A 24,111-nucleotide genomic window follows, 5' to 3' on the forward strand; every position below is an offset into this window, starting at 1 on the left:
TCCTGGGTACCCAGTAATGGTGAATAATCATGGGATGCTGGCTGTCGTTCAGGATTGCACTGCACTATCGCTGGTTGACCTTCGATTGTAGCTAATTTTAAATATAACACACAATATTGCATTTCCAAAATTCGAATTTCTATCACTGGACGACCACTAGTATAACTAAACATAGGACTAATAACAATATAGTTATCTCTACATGTAAGATATGCGCTGCTTGGTGACAGAAATTAACAAACCAACAGTTCTTACTTAACATACTTGTTTCGAACATCCATATCAATCACCTGATAAAGATAATATCAGTTTTCCCGACTCTGTATTTGAACCTGAGACTACAGAGTGGTGTCGTATCGTGCACGGAATACAACTACGCCATTGAGTCAATCGAAATAAAATTTATATTAAAAATCATTTTCCATTAAAAAAAAATACTAACTTCTTTTATACGTACCATTTAAATCCTAACAAACTAGATCTGAGATAGCCACGTGTCGCGTCACGATGCGGTCACACCTTCACGCGACGTGTTGCGACGTCAGACAGAGACGTGACATGACGTGTGACGGACGCGTTGTTACCGAGGATTATATACAATACTGATGGAACGAACGTGCAAACGGGTACGTGTTGTTGGGAAGTTTTAATTAACAACAAACCAAACGTTAAGCGGTAGCCTAGTTGAATGTGAAACGGACTGCCGAGACTAATGTCTGCAGGTTCAAATCCCAAAGGCACACGTCTAACTTCTCTACAAGTATGTGTGTATTCTTTGTGAGCTATCGATTGCTTTAACGGTGAAGGAAAACATCGTGAGGGAATTTGCATACTTGAGAAATTCTCTATAAGAATTTCAGGGTGTGTGAAGTCTACCAATCTAGATCAGCGTGGTGGACTACGGCCTAATCTCTCTCAGCAGTAGAAGAGGCCCGTACCCAACAGTAGGACAGTATATAATACACTGCTAATATTATTATACTTACCATGCGTCTAAATTCCTGCTAAAACAGATATTTATTGCTAATTATCACCGCCATTTCTTAGTGGTAGTATTACTATTTTATGTATAGACTGAGGTGTCTTGAGTTTTATTTGTGGTTGAGCAACCCTTCGCTCCCCCAGAAGAAATCATCACTTGAGAGGCGATGTTAATATATAAACCAAAATATATCTGCAAATCAGTAAACAGAGCAAATAAACTACGCGGCCGGAATATCGATAATTACAAACCTAATTACCAAATACACTTCCTTGGTGGTTTAAGGCACTCGCATTACGAGTACTAACGCTGAGGTCCTGGGCTTGAATCCCGGGTGGGGCCAAAAAAATAATGTGACTGGGTTTATCTATCTTAAAAATTACTCATGCGTACTTGGCTAATCATCGTTAAAAGACCACCGTGACCGAAATTTGGCTAGAAGGAATTCATTAAATCAATTACAAAACCTAGTAAATCGAAGTGAATAATAACTCAAGATCTAAAAAGAAACAAAACTTATAATAAGATTATAAGACAAAGAAAGCAACTAAATTGTATATTATTTCAAATTATGCCATAAATTACAATAACTCAATTTATAATAACCACAATCTAATTTTCGTGTCTTTTCACTTCGATTTATTCGAGTTGTACGATTATCCGAATACATTTTATTTGGAATACATCTAGACGTGACCTTTCTAGAACTTTCTCGTAACATATGATTGTTGGAAGTATCCGAGCGTATAAAAGATAATACAATATAGGGATTCAGTGTGTTGTGAAGGATTCTTTGTGCCTCGAGGTCGATCAGGGATAAAGAAAGCAATGTTTTATAAAAGTATAAGTCACGTCAATGAATAATAACATCTATTAATACATTCATGGTCCCCCCGTGACCCTGAAGTCTGCAAAGTCTTCGAAACATCGAGAAAAACTTTACTATACTAACTTTTGCTCGCGACTTCGAACGCGTGAAGGAGTTTTCCGGGATAATTTTTTTTCCGACTCACTGAATATGTATCGTTATATTATGACCGAATTACACAAAATCATTATAAATTGTAGTCTATGTGTTATTGTGATGTATACTTTATATTACTGAAAAGTTTCATCCAAATCCATTCAGGAGTTTTTTCGTGAAAGAGGAACGAACATACATACATCCATCCTCACAAACTTTCGCATTTATAATATTAGTAGGATAATACCACGATAAAATCCGAATAATAGTTTTATTTCAATGTCTGAAATTCACGTAAACATAAGAAATCATTAAACATCTATTCAATTATTTACGTAAACAGAAAAGACATAGATTAAACCTGTGAATAGGAGCTTAAAATTCTGACTAAGCATTTTTATCCTTACATATTATATAACAATTCCCCGCCGCTTCTGGCTGAACGCGATAAACTCAAAAACTTCTGAATGAATTTTGATTTAATTTTGTATGGAAATAGTTGGAGACCCTGGAAACGACATATACTTTTAATCCTGGGAAAATATAAAGCAGCGCTTTTTTCAGGGAGAACTCTTTCACGCGGGCTCATTCGCGAGCAATAATTATTATATAAGTTAGTACTAAGCAAGGGTTCTAAATACATTTCTTAAGAATATGAATTCCTAACATGGACTTAGCAAAAACCCTTTTAGAATTATAAATAACTGTGTTTTTTTACCCTGGAACACATAGTGACTGTAATTTTTTTAGAAGGCCATTATGTAAGCGGAGACGCGTGCGTCAGCTAGTATGTATGTATCAAGCAAATATAACAAAGATCGCTCACAAGACGAGAAATTTTATTTGAAATCAGATGATTGCTTACACGTGTTTTATTCTTAAGATCATAGATATGATGTCGAATGATAAAAAATACTATATCGTGTTTTTTCTAGGTACCATCTAACTAAGTAGGTACAAATATATTTAATTAGCTCTTGCTCGCGGCTTCGCCCGCGTGAAGGAGTTTCCCGGGGTAAAAGTCCCGCTATATATTTTCCCAGGATACAAAGCAGCCTCTAATCTTCCCAGGGTCTTAAACTATCTTAATACCAAATTTCATAAAAATCCGTTAAGTAAATTTTGAGAAAATCAATAGCATACAAACAGACAGAAAAGGGGACTTTGTTTTATAAGTATACCTATAGATATTAGCAAATATCAATACTCACAATGATATCGAAGAAGCTATAATTCCCGCCAAATCATTTCAAAACTCGAGGCACGTACGAAGCGCCGTGCGAAAGGCTGCGTAACGGATTTCTAATCAAGTGCTCGCGGCGGCGGCGAGTCATGCGTGTCGCGCGACGTGACAGAACGCGACACGTGTTGCCGCGACACGCCATACGCTGTCACCGACACATAACAAATGTCGAACGCAAATTCGAATGGTGATGAGAATATTCGCCCTTTGATTTAAATATATTCCGACAGGAAATTACTGTATATCTACATATGTTTCTACCTCTATTGTAATTGGTTTAATTAACAATACCAAACAAATAATTTACTATATACTTAATACAGCAAAAAACATTATCATTACTTAGTGTAGTACTAATATGGCCTACTTCACCTCTGGCATATTTCCGTCTCTATGGCGTAAAGCCATTGTAATTCCCCTTCCCAAAACCCCTAACCCTTCACATGCGAAACATTTCCGTCCTATATCCATTCTTCCTTTCCTCTCCAAAGTGCTTTGAGGCCTGTGCACATAAACAGTTGTCAAGATTTGTGCACCTAAATGATCTGTTGTCTCCACTGCAATCAGGTTTCAGGTCTGGTCACAGCACTACCACAGCACTACTTAAAGTGACTGACGATATTAGGGCGGGCATGGAGGATGCCAAGGTCACTGTGTTGGCTTTGGTTGATTTCTCGAACGCCTTTAATACCGTCAGTCACGACATCCTTCTAGCCATCCTCTCTCACTTCTTGATCTCTCCTTCGGCTCTGGATTGGTTTTCTTCTTATCTTCAGGGACGCCAGCAGTTGGTGCGACTTAGCGATGCCTCGTCCGGCTGGTGCCATATCGAGTCTGGAGTCCCTCAAGGCGGCATACTGTCCCCATTATTGTTTTCTATCTTTATTAATCTCCTAACTCAAGAACTTCAATGTGCGTACCACCTGTATGCCGATGACTTGCAAATATATTCTAGGGATGGAGTAGATTGTGTAGCCGCGGCTGTGGACAGGGTGAATAGGGACCTAGCTCAAATTAAGATCTGGTCTGACAATTTCGGCTTATCTGTAAACCCTGCGAAATGTCAAGCCATTATTGTGGGTAGTCCAAGGATGATTTGCCGGTTGGATGGTACGATCATTCCGCCTGTTTTATTCAACGGCAATATCATTCCTTGGAGCTCCAGTGTTGTAGATCTCGGTTTGCACATCGACTCCACCCTGAGCTGGAGACCCCAGGTAACATCTGTCTGCCAGAGAGTCACCGGTACTCTCCGGACTCTATACCGCCTGAAGAACTTCCTGCCGCTCAAGACCAGGACTATGCTTGTGCAAGCCTTAATTCTTCCTGTAATCGACTATGGTGATGTATGCTATTTTGATCTGAATGCAGACCAACTCAACAAACTGGACCGACTTCTAAATAACTGCATTCGTTTCGTGTATAATCTCCGCAAATATGATCACATTTCTTCCTATCGTCTTGATCTAAAATGGCTACCTATACGCCAGCGCCGTTCTTTGCGGGCACTAACCACTCTTTTTTCTTTACTTACCTCCCCTACTCCTCCTACTTACTTATCCTCCAACTTCCAATACCTCTGTAATAGCCACGATAGGAATCTTCGCTCTTCTAGCAATCTTCTCCTTAAATGTCCATCTCATAGCTCTAACTTCACTCACTCTTCTTTCGCTATCCAATCTATTCTTCTATGGAATTCACTCCCTCTCGAAATTAGAACGGCCACTTCTCGGCTTGCCTTCAAAAGGAGAGTACGGCAGCTTTTGTTAAAAGAAGCAGAAGAGTTATCACGTTAATTCTAAACTTTTTATTATTAGTATGTACATAATATATATTTATGTATTTATAATCTGTATTTTATGTATTTATAATATTTCTTATATTCTGTTTGTATTTAATATAGTTATACATTATAGTTCTTTTATGTATGTTTATGTATTATTAATTAATATCCATGATGCACCTACCTTATTTATCTCTGCACCACCCTTAGGTTGACTGGGAGAGAATGCCTTTGGCATTAAGTCCGCCGATATACATGTATGTATATGAAGTGTAAATAAATAAATAAATAAATAATATGCTAAGTTTTTTAATATAAATAATTCATAGGATCATTAGCGCCATAGCTAATTCAAGTATCGTTCAAACGAACTTATTTATGGAATATAATCGAGGTTCAAAATATTAATTAACACAAATATTGAAACATAAACTTGAACAGTATTTGTTCCGGAGATAATTAAAATTGTATTCCATATCGTAGTCAAATCCGATTTAATAAAGCTTTATTTGCATTGGCTATTTTGAACCGATTATTAACGTCATATGAACAAAAGCTCATTAAATCTACAAATGGTTTCATCTAACTAATATTATAAATGCGGAAGTTAGTTAAAATGTTTGGATTTTTGTTAGAAGTAAACTCAGAATTAGCTGAACGCATTTGGATGAAATTTGGTACATGGATAGATCCTTTCCTAGATTAACAAATATACTTTTTATCCCGAGAACTAGATCCAGTGGTAAATAATTGAATTTTATCACATCTTAAATAGAGGGCGCTGGTGTATAGATACTGCTACGTACTATCGGTGCAGTGATTTAAGAACTTTTATAGAAGAAAAGGCTTTTAACGCAGGCGATGCAGCGAACGACACCTAGTTACCGATATTAATGTCATTTTCCCTACTTACAATTTAGATATGGTGACATCGTATAGCTATGTGTTTCGTCGACGCAAAATAGAAAGAACAAGGATTTTTTTACTTTTTAAGGCATATAATAACCTTGTATACCTTTTCACATGAGTCAAAATGTTCACTTATAGACAATAGCTACGAGTAAAATAAATTTTAGTTTCTAACGGCTGAATTTCCGATGATCAAATAAAAGTTATTAAGAAATTGAAAACGTCAGTTGTAATAATACAATTGATCCATCGTTTACCTTTATATTCAGTCGGTTTACAATTTATTAGGTTGATTTTTTTTATCCTACGATTGATACATCAGCCTCAATTCAGTACATTTTTAATTTCTATATTACCCCATAATTCCTGTTCTACCCCAAAAAAAATATTATACTATTGAAAAATCAGCCTTAATTAAATTAATTTCTAATTTCTTCATTACCCCAAAAGTTTTGTTCTACCCTATGGATAGAAGGTATCATAGAAGCCCCTATGATAATTGAAAGTAACGTATTTCGTATAACTCATCTACAAAGATATCACGTAGACATCACTTACCATTCTAAACCATTCTCGTGTTCAGTTTGAAAAGATTTTCGCATTTTCTCAAGTGAAAAATGCGGTTTTCACCGTGAGGGCCTTTGCGGTTGTTAGTGTGAACGCGACCTCTTTGAAGTGGCTGCGTTTATACCGACGCTTGCTTTTTGAGAATTCGTTTTTATATTATTAACCGTAAGGACGAAATTATACTTATCCGGGGACGTTGTGAGGAATTAGCAAGTCATCTGGTTATTAATGGTACTGAATATATTTTATATCTAATGAAATCTGACATAAAGCCTCGTTCTGAAGCAGTAGATGTAGGATACATCTAAATACAGACTGAATTATACTGCCGGCTCTATCTATTTAATTCAGTGCTTAGGCGTGCTCTTCTTTCCCCAAAGCTTATACCGCTTCAATGTTGGTCGGTTGGTTGGTTTGGTTGGCCCAACACGCTTCAAGAGTGTTGGCTTAGCTACGAACGTCAACCTATTTAAGTTAACAGACAGGTAGGAAACATGAAAATAAAACAAAAACTATCTTAACACAATAATGCTTCCTTCAACTTCAAACATGTTCTAGATATTATATCTTACTCCTTCAACAGACTCTTAAACACGCGCGACCTAAAAACCATTTCACGCATGAAAACGCGAAAATACCTGAAAATTATATGAAATACCCCAAACATTTGAATAATGGGGTAATAAAGGGCGTCTTCGCATAGATATTGGATGTACAATTTTATGTTGTTTACCGAAACAAAATGTAACGCGACGGCTCGATTGAAGCGGCGGCTCAATGGCATCGAGAGATGAGAATTTTATTATTTTTCACTAGGATCTAGGGCTCTATTCGTTTATTAGAATTTTTTGAATGGAAATTCGAAATTGCAATTCATTTTTTCATTCACACGCACACACACAAACACTTGAGCGTTTTATCTCTGAAGGGGTAGGCACAGGCACATCCAATGCATCTTCGCCGTGTTTATTCTGATCCATGCTGTGCTACGATATAAGCCTATCTCCATATCGGGCATAAATTCCAGACTTCGAGCTGATACTGAGTAGAATTACCAAATACCAATTTGTCCGACCTAGGATTCGAACTCTCAAAATAATATAGTACCGCGCGGCGCTCACCTAATACAGCCAACCACCAAGACGTCATTTCTAGAATTATAATTATCAATTACCACTTACAATTTGATGTAAAATTCGATCATTCATTACATCTCCATTACAATATTCTGTAACTTTTAAGAGCCCGTAGACGCTATTAACTTGTTGCACCACACTTTTCATATAATACAATAACAGTTGATAAATCGACAGTTGATTCAACTAAATTAATTAGTTATAGTATATTGCAACAGTAGACAACCCCTACTCGTCGCCCTAGATACTAAAAAAACTACTAAAATCAATCATTCCTATGATTTTATCCCTGTCCGTCAGTCCTAATTAGGACAACCAAAGCTTACATTATCAAAACCATCATTCTTGCTTAGTGTGATTTATTTGTTCTTCCTCATCATTTATCATCAGGAAGCCATTCAAGTATATCAGGATTACAGAGGTCGACAAGTTAATTTCCCAAGCGTATTGTGACGATAAAGTGTTTTTTATGCAACAGGTTATGTTTTGAAGATATTGCTTCTTTTCGGATCAACTATTTTCAAAATTTTATATAGCTTTTAGATGACAATAATTTTGATTTTGTATTGTGACTGTCCGGGTATGCTTGTATCTTCAGCCGGTCAGCAATTTCTCTGGACTTCAATTCGCTTAACATAAGGGGCAGTGAAGCTACTTTGCCGATCCACAATAAAAGAAAAAGTTGTACAGAGTTTAAAATACGTAGAGACTTCAATGTATTGAACTCAGTACTACTTTCCTGTCATATATTTCATAAGGATCAGTTTGCAATAACCATTGCCGTTCGGATTAAAGATGTGTGCATGTAATAATTGGTATTATGATATGTTTACATAATGAGGTGTTGAGTTGTTATAACTATCGCCTTAGGGTGACGAGCGCTTTACAAGAGACTCTACCATATATACTTATACACATACATATAACTATATAGTTTTGTATAACATACCATAACTGTTAACGTTAGATCTCTACCGAAAATGAATTAATAGCAAGTTTGGTTGCCGTTGAAATAAAAATATTTTTCGGATTTTATCGCGTTTACTTTTTATAATTCAAAATTTTGTATAATTGTAAAATGTAGGTAGATATTGTAACTGTCTTTTCGAACGACCAATATCTCAGTCCCCCCGAGACCACGAAGGTTGCATTCTCGAAAATACGAGAGAAAATTATAATATAAAATATCGCGATAAAATCCGAAATTGTTTTATTTCAAAGACTAACATTCGCGTAAAAATAAGAAATTAATTGTCTGACGTGCTTACAAAGAGTTATTCTTACCACTAACGCTTAAATAACTATTGAAATAGTTAATTGAAATCGACCAAATCATAATTATAAAAGCGAATGTAACTATAAGTCCGTTATGCTTTTACAGCAATACCGCTTAACCGATTTCTATGAAATTTGGTATGGAGATAGTTTAAAACCCTGGAAAGGCGATAGGCTACTTTTAAAAAGGAGATAGGGAAGTTTTTATTCACGCAGGCAGAACCGCGCACAAAAGCTAGTAAACACATAAATCTTTATTCAGTCCGATTGGTGTGATGGTCGGCCGCCCTCACCTCCGTGCTAGGCACCTTCTAGGAGCAATACCTCGATTACCTCGCAGATAACACTAAAAACACACCGTGACGAATCCAGACATACTACACGCATAGTCTAGGTGTCTATGCGTGTCCTCTTGTCTAGTTTTGAAATAAATGAGTCTCGTAAAAAACCAAAGTAACAAATCTAATCCATAACCTTAATAGTATACTTATGCAAAAATAGTCCGCTAACTAATAAACAAATTGCCCAGAAAACTGACAGTTCGCAATACTCTTTGTCCTACAAAGGACAAAGCAAACCAATACGTTGATAGCACACAATACCAAACTTTTTACCAACCACTCAAAAGCAATATAAGATGGCTCGCTGCCTACTCTTTCAAACGCCGTGAACATACAAGAATACTTTAAAGTTACAATGTTATTGCGTTCGCGGTCGGTTGCCCCGGTACAAACTGCTTCGAATATGATCCGACCTTCCAGACCATTTGTCGCACGAAACTGCAGGTTCCTACCTTTCATGTAAGACTATGTGGGGACTATTCTATAGCTTTGTAACGTACGCTGTAGAGAAAATGTCAAATGTTATACTATATTCACTATCAAATGTTATTATTGTTTCCCCAGAAAAAAATAATTCTAAATGGTTTATAAACCGTGCAACTTTTATGTTCAGCGTTTAAAAAAGATGACTATAAATATAATATGAAAATAGCATGCTGTTGACCGCACAAAGGAATTTAATGAGCAAAAACAAATCTCTTGTTTGTGAAACGTGCAACTTACATCTTGGGCTATTTAAAAAAGGCGGGTCTAAATATAATATGAAAATGCCAAGGTTTATTACGCACAAATCAATTTGATAAGCAAAAACAACCCTTAAACACCTCTGTCTCAGTGGCGTAGTTACAACTAACTATAATACATTGCATGCACGGAACTACATTGTTCTGAAGTTCCGGATTCGAATCCCGAATCGGGCAAAGTGATATTGGGTTTTCCTGCTCATTGTTAGCCCGGAGTCTTGTCTAAATGCTTGGAATGGCGAGAGGCTCGCTACTTATCACATCATGGGACGGAACACAAACGAAAAATTGGTACCCTAGTTGCATATCTGACCCCGGTGATAGAGGCATCATATGTCTGTACCAACAAACAACAAGCAACAAATTTAATACTACCCATTCATACATCTGGTGATATCATCACACGAAGATATATTGTCAAAACGTGACAAGAAATTTATATTAACATTTAAACTTATAAACTATTATTAAAGTTACACCATAGGATTCTAGCGCTCTTTAGCGTTGTTCTATTTATTGTTTAACTAAATTTTGCCCGCGACTTGCCTCTCGCGACCAACTTTCAAGGCTGTTTTAACTTAGAGTTCGAGCTTTATACGCTTTTATGCAAGATTTCACATTGAACTGTAGACAAATTACGTTACACTTCTACTTCGTGATTTTATCATTTTTACCCGACTACGACGAAGCAAGGAAGGCTTTAACACCCTATGCACGTATGTATATATGTATGTACGTTTGTATTCATTTTATGTTCCACTCTATCATAGTTAAAGAAGCTAAACTGATTTTGTCAAATGAGGTGTCAATCGATTCGTATTTATTGTGCAATGGTTAGGCTAAACATATTTTTAGCATAAATGCGATGTATATTTAATTTGTATTTTTCTGCTCTTATATAAAATCTAAATAAAGACTGAAAGGCAAATACCGTTCGACCTAGAAACCTAAGAATCACTGCAATCTCTAACCATAAGAGAAAATATAAAACCGCCACATTCCTTGAGTTTCCTGCAAAACGATAGTAGCATCATCAAGATATATCATGTTATAGTATCAAATAAGGCAGCGCGCAAACGCTGTCAGCATGCCGCACCAGACACACGTCACTATATAGCAACTAATTGTCAATATTTAGGTTCCTGTAAATACGTACTATGAATATATTTTTTTTATTGCTTTGAACGACGAGATAAGCTTGCCTTTCGCCTGATGGTCGATACGACCGCCCATAAACAGTAGTTTTGAAATTACACAAGGATATATCTAACTAACGAATTGTTTTATGAAACGTACAAATTACAACACTTATGAATTTAAACAGACATTACTAAAGAGGAAAACCTATATTTACATGACGAAGGCAACAAAAACATTATGCCACAAACATTATGTTTAACATTCTTTCAACAAGTAGAAACGCCATCCAACACCATAATAAATAAATAAATATACGACGGAATACGCACAACGGAAAGTGGGTGCACCCGATACGCCTCTACCTATCCTTTCGGGTATTAAAATCGAGAGTACGTCCAGACTCCGGCCTGATATTGATCAGTAAAACCAAATGTCACTGTCCGAATCGAGAATCGATTCCTAGACAGCCTGACACCTGTACCTAAGACAACAACGCATCCGTAGCACTAGGTCTCATAAACCACGCCTTATTGGCCGAAATACTCAATTACCGTCCTTTGACGTTGTCGCGCTAATTTCTCCCATTACGAGTAATTTCATTATTAATTAAGGCATCAAGTAAACCGCAGTGTAATTGCTATGGTTTGAGTGATAGTCTATCGTTTTAGTCTGGCTAGTACCACCGAAATGTCTATTTGTACCACCACGCATTGCGTAGACACTGCTGCTCGAAGAATATTGTGATAAAAAACTACGCTTTGACTGGTTAATATTCCCATGCGATTTAAAATCGCTTGTTTATCAGATAAACATAGTCATCATCGTATGGAGTGGTAACTTGTCTGAATTTATCCCCCTGGGCCGCGTCTCTGACGACATAAATATTCTGACTGTTTTTTCTGGCGCACTTAACTGTTCTCTTTAAACCTCTTAGTAACATGGTAATAACTTCCCAGACCGGCTCTTCTAAGATATACATAGTGAAAGAGTACTACGAAATGACCAACCTTATGCTTCCTAATTACTGTTGATGATGGGTGTTAATAATGACTATTTCTAAGTTGCCTTGTAAGATAATATCACTTTGACGTGAAAAAATCAAGAAGAAAGCGTTACGGTGTTTCGTATAATTTGTAAAGGCAAGAGGAAAATCTGTAAGCACGCACATTTTTTGTTTTTACGGATGACGATACGGTTACTTGACAACGTCACGCGTGACAACGTCGGGCTGAGATAGAAATATCCAATATTAAAATGGTTGGGGTGTATGCACTGGGGAAAAAAAACGCGGCGAGAATATTACAAATAGTATAACCACAGTATTTAGGTAAGATAAAAGTAGGTTATATTAAATAGTGGGATATAATTTATTTCACCAGTGTGAAGCCGTGAGAAACTCCTTATATATAAAACAAGCCCTTACTGTCCATCCAAAGGTTATCTGGAAGAAATCGCTATGAGCGATAAGATCGCCCATTGTGTAACCATGTCTTGTATCTGTTTTATTTATGTTTTTTTGGTTGTGCAATAAAGAATTATATTATTATTACTTCTTCAAACAGTTGGTGATGAGCAGGTGCACGTCTTGGCGCTCATCTAGCAGCAGCATGGCGAGGTAGCCCACCCGCTTGTCCGTGAACTGCGGACTCGCGATCAGCTTCAGACGCTTTAGCTGGCTGAAGTGCGCTGCATTGGTCTATCGCTAGTTTTATAAATTTTGAGGTTCTGGTTACGATTCCAGGTCGGTCTTAAAAATCTGTATATTTTGTCAATACACTGGCATGTTTCTTCTACTTCACTCATCATCATCCACGATTTAAGCTAGTCAATGTGTGAACGAACTAGTTTTACCTTTGCCTTTTTCGGACGTAAAGACATGAGCTTTTATTTAAAAGTACACACAGACGGAGTCACAAACACAAGTAATAAATAAATTCAATTAAAAAACGCCGCAATTCTTAACGTTACTGTACACAGAGCCTTATAGATCATGTCTTGACACATCCAAATAAGTATGCCTACCTATCCACTTAAATCTAGTAACGGCAAATGTGGGAATAAATGAATTTTCTCATTTTAGCTTCGTCTTGAAGGAATACTGTGATTTTCACTCAGGTTAAAAGCTTTGAGGGATGTAACAAACTTCCAAAACAAGGAAAGTCTGAGAAGTAAACGCACAAACAGTAAAATGTGACCTTTAAATTTTTTTCGCCATATCAGACCGGGTCGTCTTGACATAGCATTAATAAATATAAGGACTTACTCATCTTTACGACTGATAAACTACTGCGAAAAATGATTACGTATAACAAATATTTTGCCCAAAAATCATAGCTTCCATTTTTAATGTTTTTGGTAATTTTAGTTTCTTGCGAATATGGAGTGTGCGTGAGTGTTGCCGCTCTGACAAATTATCTTAGAGTACACTTAGTGGCATCAGGGCATGTAAAATAAAATAACATAATATTATATGTATTTTCACTTTTTTATTTAACATAGCAGTGTTATTTAAAAAAAAAATAAGTGTATGATTTCATTTAGTAACACAATATCAAAATGACCCTTTATAAACTAATGCCGCGAAATAAAAGGTGCATGCAATATTAATTATTTATTATCAAATACTGTAATTATGTTTCTGTTTTAAAAGATACCGCAGCCAATATAATTTCTGTGTGTTATTAGACTTCACATGTACTGTCGCAAGTCAACGGATGGAATGCAATGCCATCCAGTGCATAATAATTCAAAGTTCTTGTGATGTTACTGTTAATGGGCACGCTTACCTATCAAACAATCGATTCAAATAGGCATATTTATAACTACTGACGACATTATCACACATCAGTCGACAATCTATCTAGTCCAAATCACCTACCATCAAAAGGAATCTTATCTCAAACTCAATCGAGTCTCATCGCCGTGGCTCGCACTTTGATATGGAGGAAAGTGGACTCTTAATATTTCCAGATCCTTCCTATTTGATTTTTTTTGATTACGTTGCGCGATAGTGACAAATTAGTTTTCACTGAGACTCGTCGAGCTCACCGCTCGGTGCCATAAAATGCGTGCCACTACTGATCCTGGACTACAGGAGTTGTAGTGGTGGGTGTGAGGCTGTGAAAATCTCTCTGATCCGTGGCCCTACAAAAAAAGGAAATAAAAACAACTTTTTGCTCATCCCATCATTCCTTTATACAAACACTTTTACAAAACAAAGTTTACCATCCAATTATAAGATACAAAATCGTTAAACCTTTCGGAACTCAATATCAGAATCTAAAGCCACAAACACGCGGAAACGTGTCTTCGCAAAAGCTTCATCCATTGAAAGCAGCCGAGGCGTGTGATCACTCTCAGTTCCTGCTAAACGTACATGAATGAAAGGATACCTTACAATGGAAAGCAAGGTAATGATAGCGTACAGTACTCGGCAGTAGCATGATAGAAAGACATACAATACGCGGAAGTGAAAATACAAAATACAGATACAATACCCGCGAGTATAAAGATAAAAGGGACACAATTGTTTTTTTATTATTATCAAACCCCTCAGTTAACACCGGGGGAAACCAAATGGGATACTAGAATCCCCTGTCTTAGCGACTGCAAGGCCCTGAAGAACAGTTAGGAGGGGATATGGGGGAAGAAAAAGTAACCTTCTTAGGATGAGCAGAAGGGAAAAGGCTAGGAAATATTCGCCAGCCTTAATAGATCTTTATATTAATTTAATGAGGTATACACAAGCCTAGGAGCGCGACAAATGCCGTGCATGGGCATGCAATACAATTGATTATCTACATTTTAAAAAAGAATAGGTAAAGGCCGGTTAGTAGAGTAGCAATAAGCAATCGCTAGCTTCACCTAAATATATAACTAACACTCAAACAGCTCGTTTCGTTTTGTACTTAAGTACCTGTATTTGACCACCGGAAATACATAGAATGGACTATTGTTAATATTAGAATTGTAACTGTTATCGTGATGATCAGGTCTCTGGGAATCATGTCGTATTTTTTACAAATTTTATTATGGCTTGCTACAATGGCAATAGGTTAGGAAAATTTGTTATTTAAAAAAATAAGGAATTGATAAGAAGTTGATAAAGTATATAGGTTAGGGCAGGAAATAAATTTAAAGATATCAATTAATAATCAATTCTATTTGGTGACTTTTGAAGATGTTTAAAGTGGCAATCCATAGTATCTGCGTATCAATATGAGATAGAGGCGTAATACTATGTATGTATGCCTATATATAATATATGTAAATACATCGCTGTTATCTATGAAACCTGTCCATCGAATCATTGTATTATTTGCCCCTCCTCATGTCTGGCCCCTTCTAATATTATAATAAATTCTAAAAATGAAGATGTGGGTATGCAGGTTAGAAGTATCTAAAGAAACTACAAAATATATGTAATTTGGCACAAATATACCAAGCCGTAAAGATTATTACGAGGAAGTCCACAAAATTCTATTCCGAAGTCTTCCACGCAAAGCCGCCAACCAAATCTAATGACTTTACCAAGCCTAGGAAAGCCTTTTACGAAACTCAAAGAATATAATAAAACCGATGACGAAGTAAAGCATCTTACCGCTCAATTACTATGAAATCTTATAGCTGTTACATAGCAATAAGCCGCCGCACAGTCTATCTGCAAGCCGGAACTCCGCGCTGAGGCTTTTTTCTTACAAATAGAACGGTCTGGAGGAAGTTTAAAACACTCAGTTGCAAGGCTGTTGCGGCTATGATTTGCGAGAATGTGAGACTAATATCTTACGATTTTAATTATTGTATCTCCTATATAATATATATTGTTGTTTATTTTCCCATTAATAATTTATGAAAGCAATAATTAGTGTACACTGACTTATTTAGCGATCTTCGTAAAGGAAAATGTACATCAAAAATTAGTTACGAGACAAATACACTGTTTTAATGTTTGTACTACACTTCGGATTGTATAGTCCGGTGGTAACGAAGGTGGTTATCATTATTAATAAGCTATATACACTACAGTCTATAGAATGCCTCGATAAATGGGCTATCCAACACTAAATATTCGAACTACTAGTTCCTGAGATCACCGTGTTTAAACAAACAAACTCGTCAGCTTTATATATTAGTATAGATACCTAAAAAAATGTAGGTAGATATTGTAACTTTCATTTTTCGGACGACCAATAAAAAAATCGATAACATCCGAAAACTATTTTTTATTTTGATCTTAAGTGAACTCATATCATTACTACGTATAACGTAGCAGCGTTACAAAATCCAGAAAATTCTCAAATCACAAGGTATTCAAAACTGTCCTCAAACCGCCTCCGACATGTTGTCCCTACAAAGGCACTCGAACGCATTCAATTTACTTTCTCACCACATAGCCGTATTTACTTATCGGCACTTGTACATACAATTTGTAAAACATGTGAAACTGTTTACCCGCAGTACAATTGCAACCACGTACTTCTCCATACGTGACCTTCATGCTAGCAATGTAATGCTATAGATATATTTTCGCGATAAATTTGTACTTGGTCTAACTAGATCAGGCGGTTACAAGACTCCCAAGCAGCTATTTAGTGCAACAAGTTACCCCCGAACCGTCTCGTATGCACCTAAGAAGGCAACCGCGAGCTTTGGTTGTTATATACGGTAAATAGGATTAGGGACTCGGCCCAATATTAACCAGTATGCATGCATACTCCCGAGTGTCGTCATTAAGCCGTAAGACCGGTGAAATCAACCTAAGCTAGCGATAAGACAATCCTGAGCTAGCGATCAAATAGCTTTTCTCGATTTGTAGTCGTCTGAAGCAATCTTCCACCATTATTTATGTGTGGCGCAAAGTTTTTAACCATGTTTTACATATTTGTATATGACTGCGGTGCTCAGGTCTAGGGTTCGAGCCCCAGATCGGGCAAACTAATATTTGGTTTTTCTACTCAGTATCAGCCCGGAGTCTGGAATTCGTGCCCGTGAGGTCTCGCCTCCTATTACATCATGGGACGGTATATACACAGCCAAAACGGGATGCAGCAGGTGCACCTCTGCCTACCTCTTCTGGGCTAAAAGCATGGCTTCTGTGTTTTTTAAATAGCATTTACCTACCAGCCTTAGTTGTCCCACACCTGGGCCAGATTTTCGAGAACTATTTAGGCAAGGTAGCAATGGCCATGGTCCATATACATAACGTAATCCCTGCCGATATCCCTTTAACAAATTATGTAAAATCTGTCATTAAAACGATTTGTAAACCACATTAATATATAATAGTATAAGTTGTGTCGGGTTCCTTTTCAGAAAATTCGTCTGCGCCACTGCAAGGTAGTATAAAACAACATGAACTAAGAAATATGCAAAATGAAGATAAATAGTCCATCAGTTTGATTCGAACAGAACTGAAGTTAAGTGTTAAAAATAACTTTTTTCATTTTCTTTCCAGTTTTATTACGCCTGTATTTAATAATTCCGACTGGCTCCGAAGAGTTTTCGCAGACAAAAGCGTAATTAACTGAACGTTACAAGTAAGGTTCCGTAGTCAGGGTTCTATTAAACACTAGTTTTTGCTCGCGGCATTGCTTGCAAAGTCTTTTCTGGAATAATTTACGCGATTCATTTCAAATATGAGAGGAACATTGTTTGTTAAATTTCATCAATTTTTTTTTATTAAAGTTATAAGAGATACGACATCCCTTAAACAGTAGCAACTCCATACAGAACTTTGTATTAGAAAATAGTGCGTGATACTCCACTACGCTCGTCACCTGAGACATGAGATGGTGTCATAAAGCCCAGTAATTACGCTGGCTACAATGTCCTTCAATCCCGAACACAACGCATGCATACTGCTCCTTGGCAATAGAAATAGACATTGTCACGGGACCTACCTAGACACCTCACGTATAAAAGAAACCATCCACCAATAGTTCCAATAGGTTTTTTAAAAAAGTCTTCACTTCCTTATAACTTACGTCCGAAAATCTTCACAAACATTTACATTTGTTGCATCGAAATTTGTTACTCATCTTGATATTCAAACCCAGATCTTCACAGTGCACGTCCTAAGCAAAGCAACTGGTCCAATTATACGATGAATACATGACATACAGCTCCGAACAAATTGGGAAGCTTCCGACCAGCTTTTCGAAATATTTCAATGCAATTAGTACAGGTGCACGTTTTTGAAGGACCAATCGACCTGCACGGGGTGCTTCGTTACTGAATGGATGGACGGTAGTTTTCTTCGAATTCACCGAACTTCAATTTCAATGTAGCATTTGGACATGGATTTATAATATTCATGGTTCGACTGGTTGCCATTATGAAACGAGCGATTTGATTGTCTGCATTCTGTTTTATTAAAAATATGTTATAGACAAGTCTTGATGCATCTTCAATATTTTTGACAAAAAACAAGAAATGGAGAACGACAATATATAAAATGTGCAGTCAGAATTTTTGTTCCTGAACAAGGACTGGCATAATTATGTCGACTGGCAAGGGGTAATCATATCTCTTTAGTCGACTCTCTATAGACCCTGCTGACATCGCACCACCTTCTGACACTTCACTTGTGAAACACTAATAAAATTACCACTGTAAATTAGCTAAAATTATATTATACAATGTGTATTTATTTGAGAAAAAAATATGTTTACGAAGACCCTATTTCGCCTATCATTAGGTAAAGTAGAGTTAATTTTCGGTGCTCGTATAAAAAAATCTGTTACCATCCACGTGGGTACGCCTATACCAGGTGTAACATTGTATTATTGCTTGTCCATTTTGTATGGAACCCCCTAAATATATTCACTAGGCTCATAATTCCCGCCCCGCCTTACAAAAGCGAAAGTTAAAATGTTTGCTGTCAAAGTTTTTTCTTTACGCGTTTAGTTGATGGGCCGATCATCCAGAAAAACATTAGCAAACAAAACTCTCTGTTAATGTCGAATTTTAATTTACGCGAAACGTTTCCAGCTTTATTTTGTTTTATGTCGGTGTTAATAAGGATAACTTATTTATGCAGATGTTTCATACTAAAAAGGTTTCTGATCTTAATTGTTTTGAGAAAATACGCAAATTGTAAAATAAAGAATTAAGATAATAGCAAGAAATTTGTACAGGGATGTATTGTCTATTTCTATCGCTAAGCCGCACCAGTGTACTCCATGTTAAATGTCTGAAAATCACTTCGCGATTTCTTAAGATGGCGTCATGGCGTATTCCGACTTTTTTTAAAACGGCAATGCTCTTACCTTCGAATGAGTTCTTAACTGGGCATTACATCTATATAAAAATGAATCCCGATTTCCCTTGGTCACGCCATCACGCGTAAACGGCTGGACCGATTTCACTATTTTTTTTATTGTGTTTGTTATTGTCTGGAAAAGGTTCTTATGAAAGAATTAAATCAAAAAATTGCGCGTAAAATTAGAAAATTTAAGAAAACTTATCTACAATATTAATTTTACATAACTGTCAGTGGTTTGAAATAACTGTCAGCGATCGACAGAATGCGCGCGTGCATACATAGTTAAGACAGGACAACGTCTGTCGGGTCAGCTAGTTTAAAAATATATCTTATTTATGGTTATATTATCACCAAATTTGTTCGTAATTTTGCTATTAAAGAAAATGAATCATTAATCGTCATATTTTTTTTTATATAAAAATCTGTCTTGTACACTGCAAACATCAACTAACCGTTCTCTTTCCTTCGCCTTCCTATGGTTGTCTGTAAGAAATGCCTTCGAGCGACAAGACGCCAATTGTACTTTATTTAAGTGAATATTATACCATGTTTTACCTGAATCATCATCATCTGCCACATAAAGTCCACTGTTGAACATAGACCTTTCCCAAAGATTTCCAGATGGACCTCTTAAAACCCGCTTGCATCAAGCATGTTCCTGTGACCTTTATCTACCCCAAAGATTCCCAGACGGACCTGTCGAAAGCGGCCTGCATCTGTGTTCTTGCGACCTTGATGAAGTCGTCTGTCGCCCTTGCAGGTGGACGTCCAACGCCGCTCTTACCTGAATATATGTGTACAATAGAGTGATAAATAATTAAATATCTAATCTCGTATGACTTGACCCCCAGCACAAATCGATCTAATTCTGAGCTGCAGCGCTCTCTGCTCGGCGCAGAAAAAGCATCAAAGGCATTCGTAACAGTTATTATTGGATTACATTATATAACGTCGGCTGCGACATTTCATTTCCTTCTCTGTGACAGCTTTGTTTTTTTTTTTTGTGCAAGAAGAAAAATAAATTTCGTAATAGTATCGCTCTTTTAAACAAGAATTTTGCGCTCGACAATTTTTATTTCGTCTTTTAAACCTTTATTATAATTTTTAAAAGGCTGTCAGCTTCGTTGAGAAGGAATACAGCTGCCTGGGCGTCTGCAGTAGCTCGGTAATCCTTCGAGTTCAGAAAAATGAGTTTTACAATTTCTTGACTCAATTCGCCGTTTGGATAAAAAATGGGTTTCTAATTCATATTTCATACATGTTGGCTAAAATTTGAATTTGCATCCACTATAACAGACTTTCTATTACGGCGCAGATATGAGACCGAAGTATGACTGCAATATAATATATGCGTCTACTTGTACGCCTCTGCCTAAAAAGAAATCCACTGAGTGCATCTTCGACACATTAGTCTTCTGACGAAAAGTGTAGCAATCGTCCGCAACTGACAATGTGCGATGTCCCGAAATGCGACCCCTCCCCGCGCACCAAAAGACGCTCTTGGCGTTGATGGCATGGTACGGCCTACCAACCCCACTACTGTTCATTTCAGGAGACACAACATACATTAAAATTCCATCACCAGAATCACAATGACGCATCCGCTTAACTCGTGGGCAGTCAAACAAGCTTACATTATCGTATAGAAAGTTCTAAAGCGTTCCGTAAACAAAGGATTCGCCAACAATAACATCCAGAACAAAGATTTGTTATAAACGTTTGAGGAAGTATCCCGGTATGGGATGGGAACAAAGGCCTACAATAGCACCATTATTACTATTAACAATCGTTTACACCATGATAAACCAGGGTTAATGCTTAAGGATCTTTTGTTACTACTGAGTGTTATTAGAGTTCGTTGCGTTGTATATTTGAGCCTCGGTGGCAAAGTTTTAATACGTGGTACAATTACGACTACTGCTTCTCCTGGGTTGGAATCCCGGGTACAAAAATAATTGTGACTTCAAAATTACTTAACCAAGGTCAAGGAAGTTAGCGCTGAAATCACGTAAGTCATGCGCCTGATCTCTCTCCAGTTATGTCGGATTGCGACGGCGAGACGTCGCAGGACTATGAGAGTGAAGGAACTGAGAGTGCACCTGTGTATTGCGCACACACTTGTGCACTATCATATCCCCTCCACTTTTTCTAAACAACCTTGTCTAAGTGTTTTAAATTTCTATAATACCTAATTGTATTTCTGTGTATGCGAAAGAATTTAAAGAGGATTTAATTATCACATAAGAAAGCTCTAATAAAAACCAATTTAAAGCTTAATGTATAAAATGCCAGTTTCCCTTAAATATTTTATGAGATTTTTTTCCTATTTCCTCTCAACTCATCGCAAAACCGTCCAACCTTAGCCAAAAGCTCCTTATACCATGACCACGAAAATAAAAAAATCTTGCCATATTGAAGTAAAATATGTACAAACGTTCTTAGTCTGAAAACGTTATTTTTAAATATAAAAAGCAAAGTGGAGCGTTCAAAGCTGACTTTTTATTTTCCTCGTAGGCTATTTGTTATATGTTACAAATCTACAACTTCCATTTCAAATATTTCACAATATGTGCTGTCACTCAGAGAATTTCAATAAACAGACCGACAAGTATTTGAAGGGAAATGATAATAGAAACAATGTTCTTACGCAATACTAGCTATTGCTCGCGACTCTGCTCTTCTTATAAGTTTTTCTGAGATAAAAAAAATCCGCTATAAATTTTCTGCCAATAAAAAATAGCCTATGTCCTTCCCAAGGTCTATTTTTTAATTAAACGAACTACAGTCATATGATGACGTGTAGCCTCGGAATCGATCCTCAATTTGAGCAGCACTCCGGACTTTTGAGTTTCGCTCGTCTAAAACTCAAGCCGACTTGTTTATAACAAAGAACCTAACATGAGAACAAAATGTGCCTCTCCCATCTCTACTTGTCCATGAAACACAGAGTCGTGAAACCGTCCAACTGTCATGCTTTTCCCGCCATAGCTTATGAAAATATTTACCGTCTCAACCATTTAAAACTCATTACAAAGTCATTGCATTATACAGCGAGAAATATATGAAATGCAGATAATACTGCAGAAGTTAAAGGCCGAATTAACATAGGGTGAAGTTAGCGCGGATAACTTAAACCTAACTTAACTTGCAAGTTATAACTAAGTTAAGTCTGCAGATCTAAGTTAATTACTTAAATTCGGTTAGTCGAAAGCTCGTTAGCGACGATAGTTACCGCTTAGAACATTAGAAAGCTCGGATATGAGAAAACTTTTGCGACACTTTTGTTATGGCTACCTGATATTTATTGTTAATTGTTGGATGTAATTGCTATTAGGAGTTCAGGGTATTATTGTTAGTATGGTCAAAATGGTTGTAGGAAATGGAAGTATGGATGAGACAATGTATTCTTACGTTTTTAAGACTTGGGTTATAAAGATAAAAATTAATAGCAATAATAATGACTCCCGGATCAGCAGTTATGTTGGGTTTTTCGAATCAGCAGCTCGAAGTCTAGAATTTGTGCGCAATAGGCTCACCTTGTGAAAACTGTGTGCACGAGTTATAACTCTGCTTACCCCACCGCGGATTAAAGGCGTGAGTATGTGTGTATAATTAGTAATAAAATAATTATTCGTATTATCAGCCGTATCAGAAAAAGACAAAGGTCAAAAAATAATAATTCTGCATTGTTTAAAAAAGTTATTTGAATCAAAGGCCAAAATAATATTAAGATAACTACATTTGTCTTAAAAAATTGCAGTGCTAACATTATTAGACTCTTGTATTCTTTGTGAATTATCATTTAACGGTGAAGGAAAACAACGTGGAAACCTGCATACCTGCGAAGTTTTCTATAGTAATTTTAAGGCTATGTGAAGTCTGCCAATCTGCCCTAGGCCAGTGTGGTGGACTAAGTCCTAATCCCTCTCGGTAGTGACGAGGATCGTGCCCAGCAGTAGGACAATACATAATAATACTATCAGCCCTGGATTATATACTGTCCCACTGTTGGGCACGGGCCTCCTCTACTACTGAGAGGGATTAGGCCTTAGTCCACCACGCTGGCCCAGTGCGGATTGGTAAACTTTACGCACCCTCGAAAATTCCTATAGATGATTTTTCAGGTATGCAGGTTTCCTCACGACGTTTTCCTTCACCGTTAAAGCAAGCGATAATTCACAAAGAATACATACATAATTTTTTAGAAAAGTCAGTGGTGTGTGCCCGGGGGATTTGAACCTGCGGACATTCGTCTCGGCAGTCCGTTCCATACCCAACTAGGCTATCGCCGCTTGATATAATACAGGGTTAATATTATTATATTATATACTATTAGTGTCTATTTCTAGAACAAAAAAAACATTACTAGAAGCTTATATTTAGCAGTGAACGTCTTGCACCTAGTAATGGTATTTGTTAAATTTGCTAAATCCCTCGTACAGTTGAGAACCTCTCGTCATGGAGAGATTATCGTAGATTTGATTATGTAGTTACGACGTACATACGTGATATGATTGATGGTCTTAATCGAAGAGGTAAGCACATGAAGTAATGTTTCATTTCTATCATTCAAACAGATGTAATGTTTGTAAGGGTTTATTGATTACGATATGATTACTAAGGGTCTACTTCGAAAAACGAACGTCGAAACATCGGTCCGAAACGAAGAAACGACAAACTTCGGATTTAACTTTACTACCAAATTACTTCGGATCCGTCACCGTTCTGCAGCTTACCTTAGTGGCTGGATCAATTTACCGTATAT

General features: G+C 36.9%; 1 protein-coding gene across 1 annotated transcript in view; it reads right to left on the bottom strand.

Moving 5' to 3' along the window:
* The window catches only part of LOC119190580 (kinesin-like protein KIF21B), a 56,783-nt gene extending 43,433 nt beyond the window's left edge, over positions 1-13,350 (bottom strand). The window contains exons 1-2 of the mRNA XM_037442793.1: positions 13,347-13,350; positions 12,634-12,769 (exon numbers count right to left, since the gene is read on the bottom strand). Of these exons, the coding sequence (XP_037298690.1) occupies positions 12,634-12,769; positions 13,347-13,350 (140 nt within the window). The remainder of the gene's footprint in view (positions 1-12,633; positions 12,770-13,346) is intronic.
* Positions 13,351-24,111: the final 10,761 nt, after the last annotated feature.

Source organism: Manduca sexta, chromosome 25 (genome assembly GCF_014839805.1).
Source record: "Manduca sexta isolate Smith_Timp_Sample1 chromosome 25, JHU_Msex_v1.0, whole genome shotgun sequence".
In the NCBI taxonomy this organism is placed as follows: Eukaryota; Metazoa; Arthropoda; class Insecta; order Lepidoptera; family Sphingidae; genus Manduca; species Manduca sexta.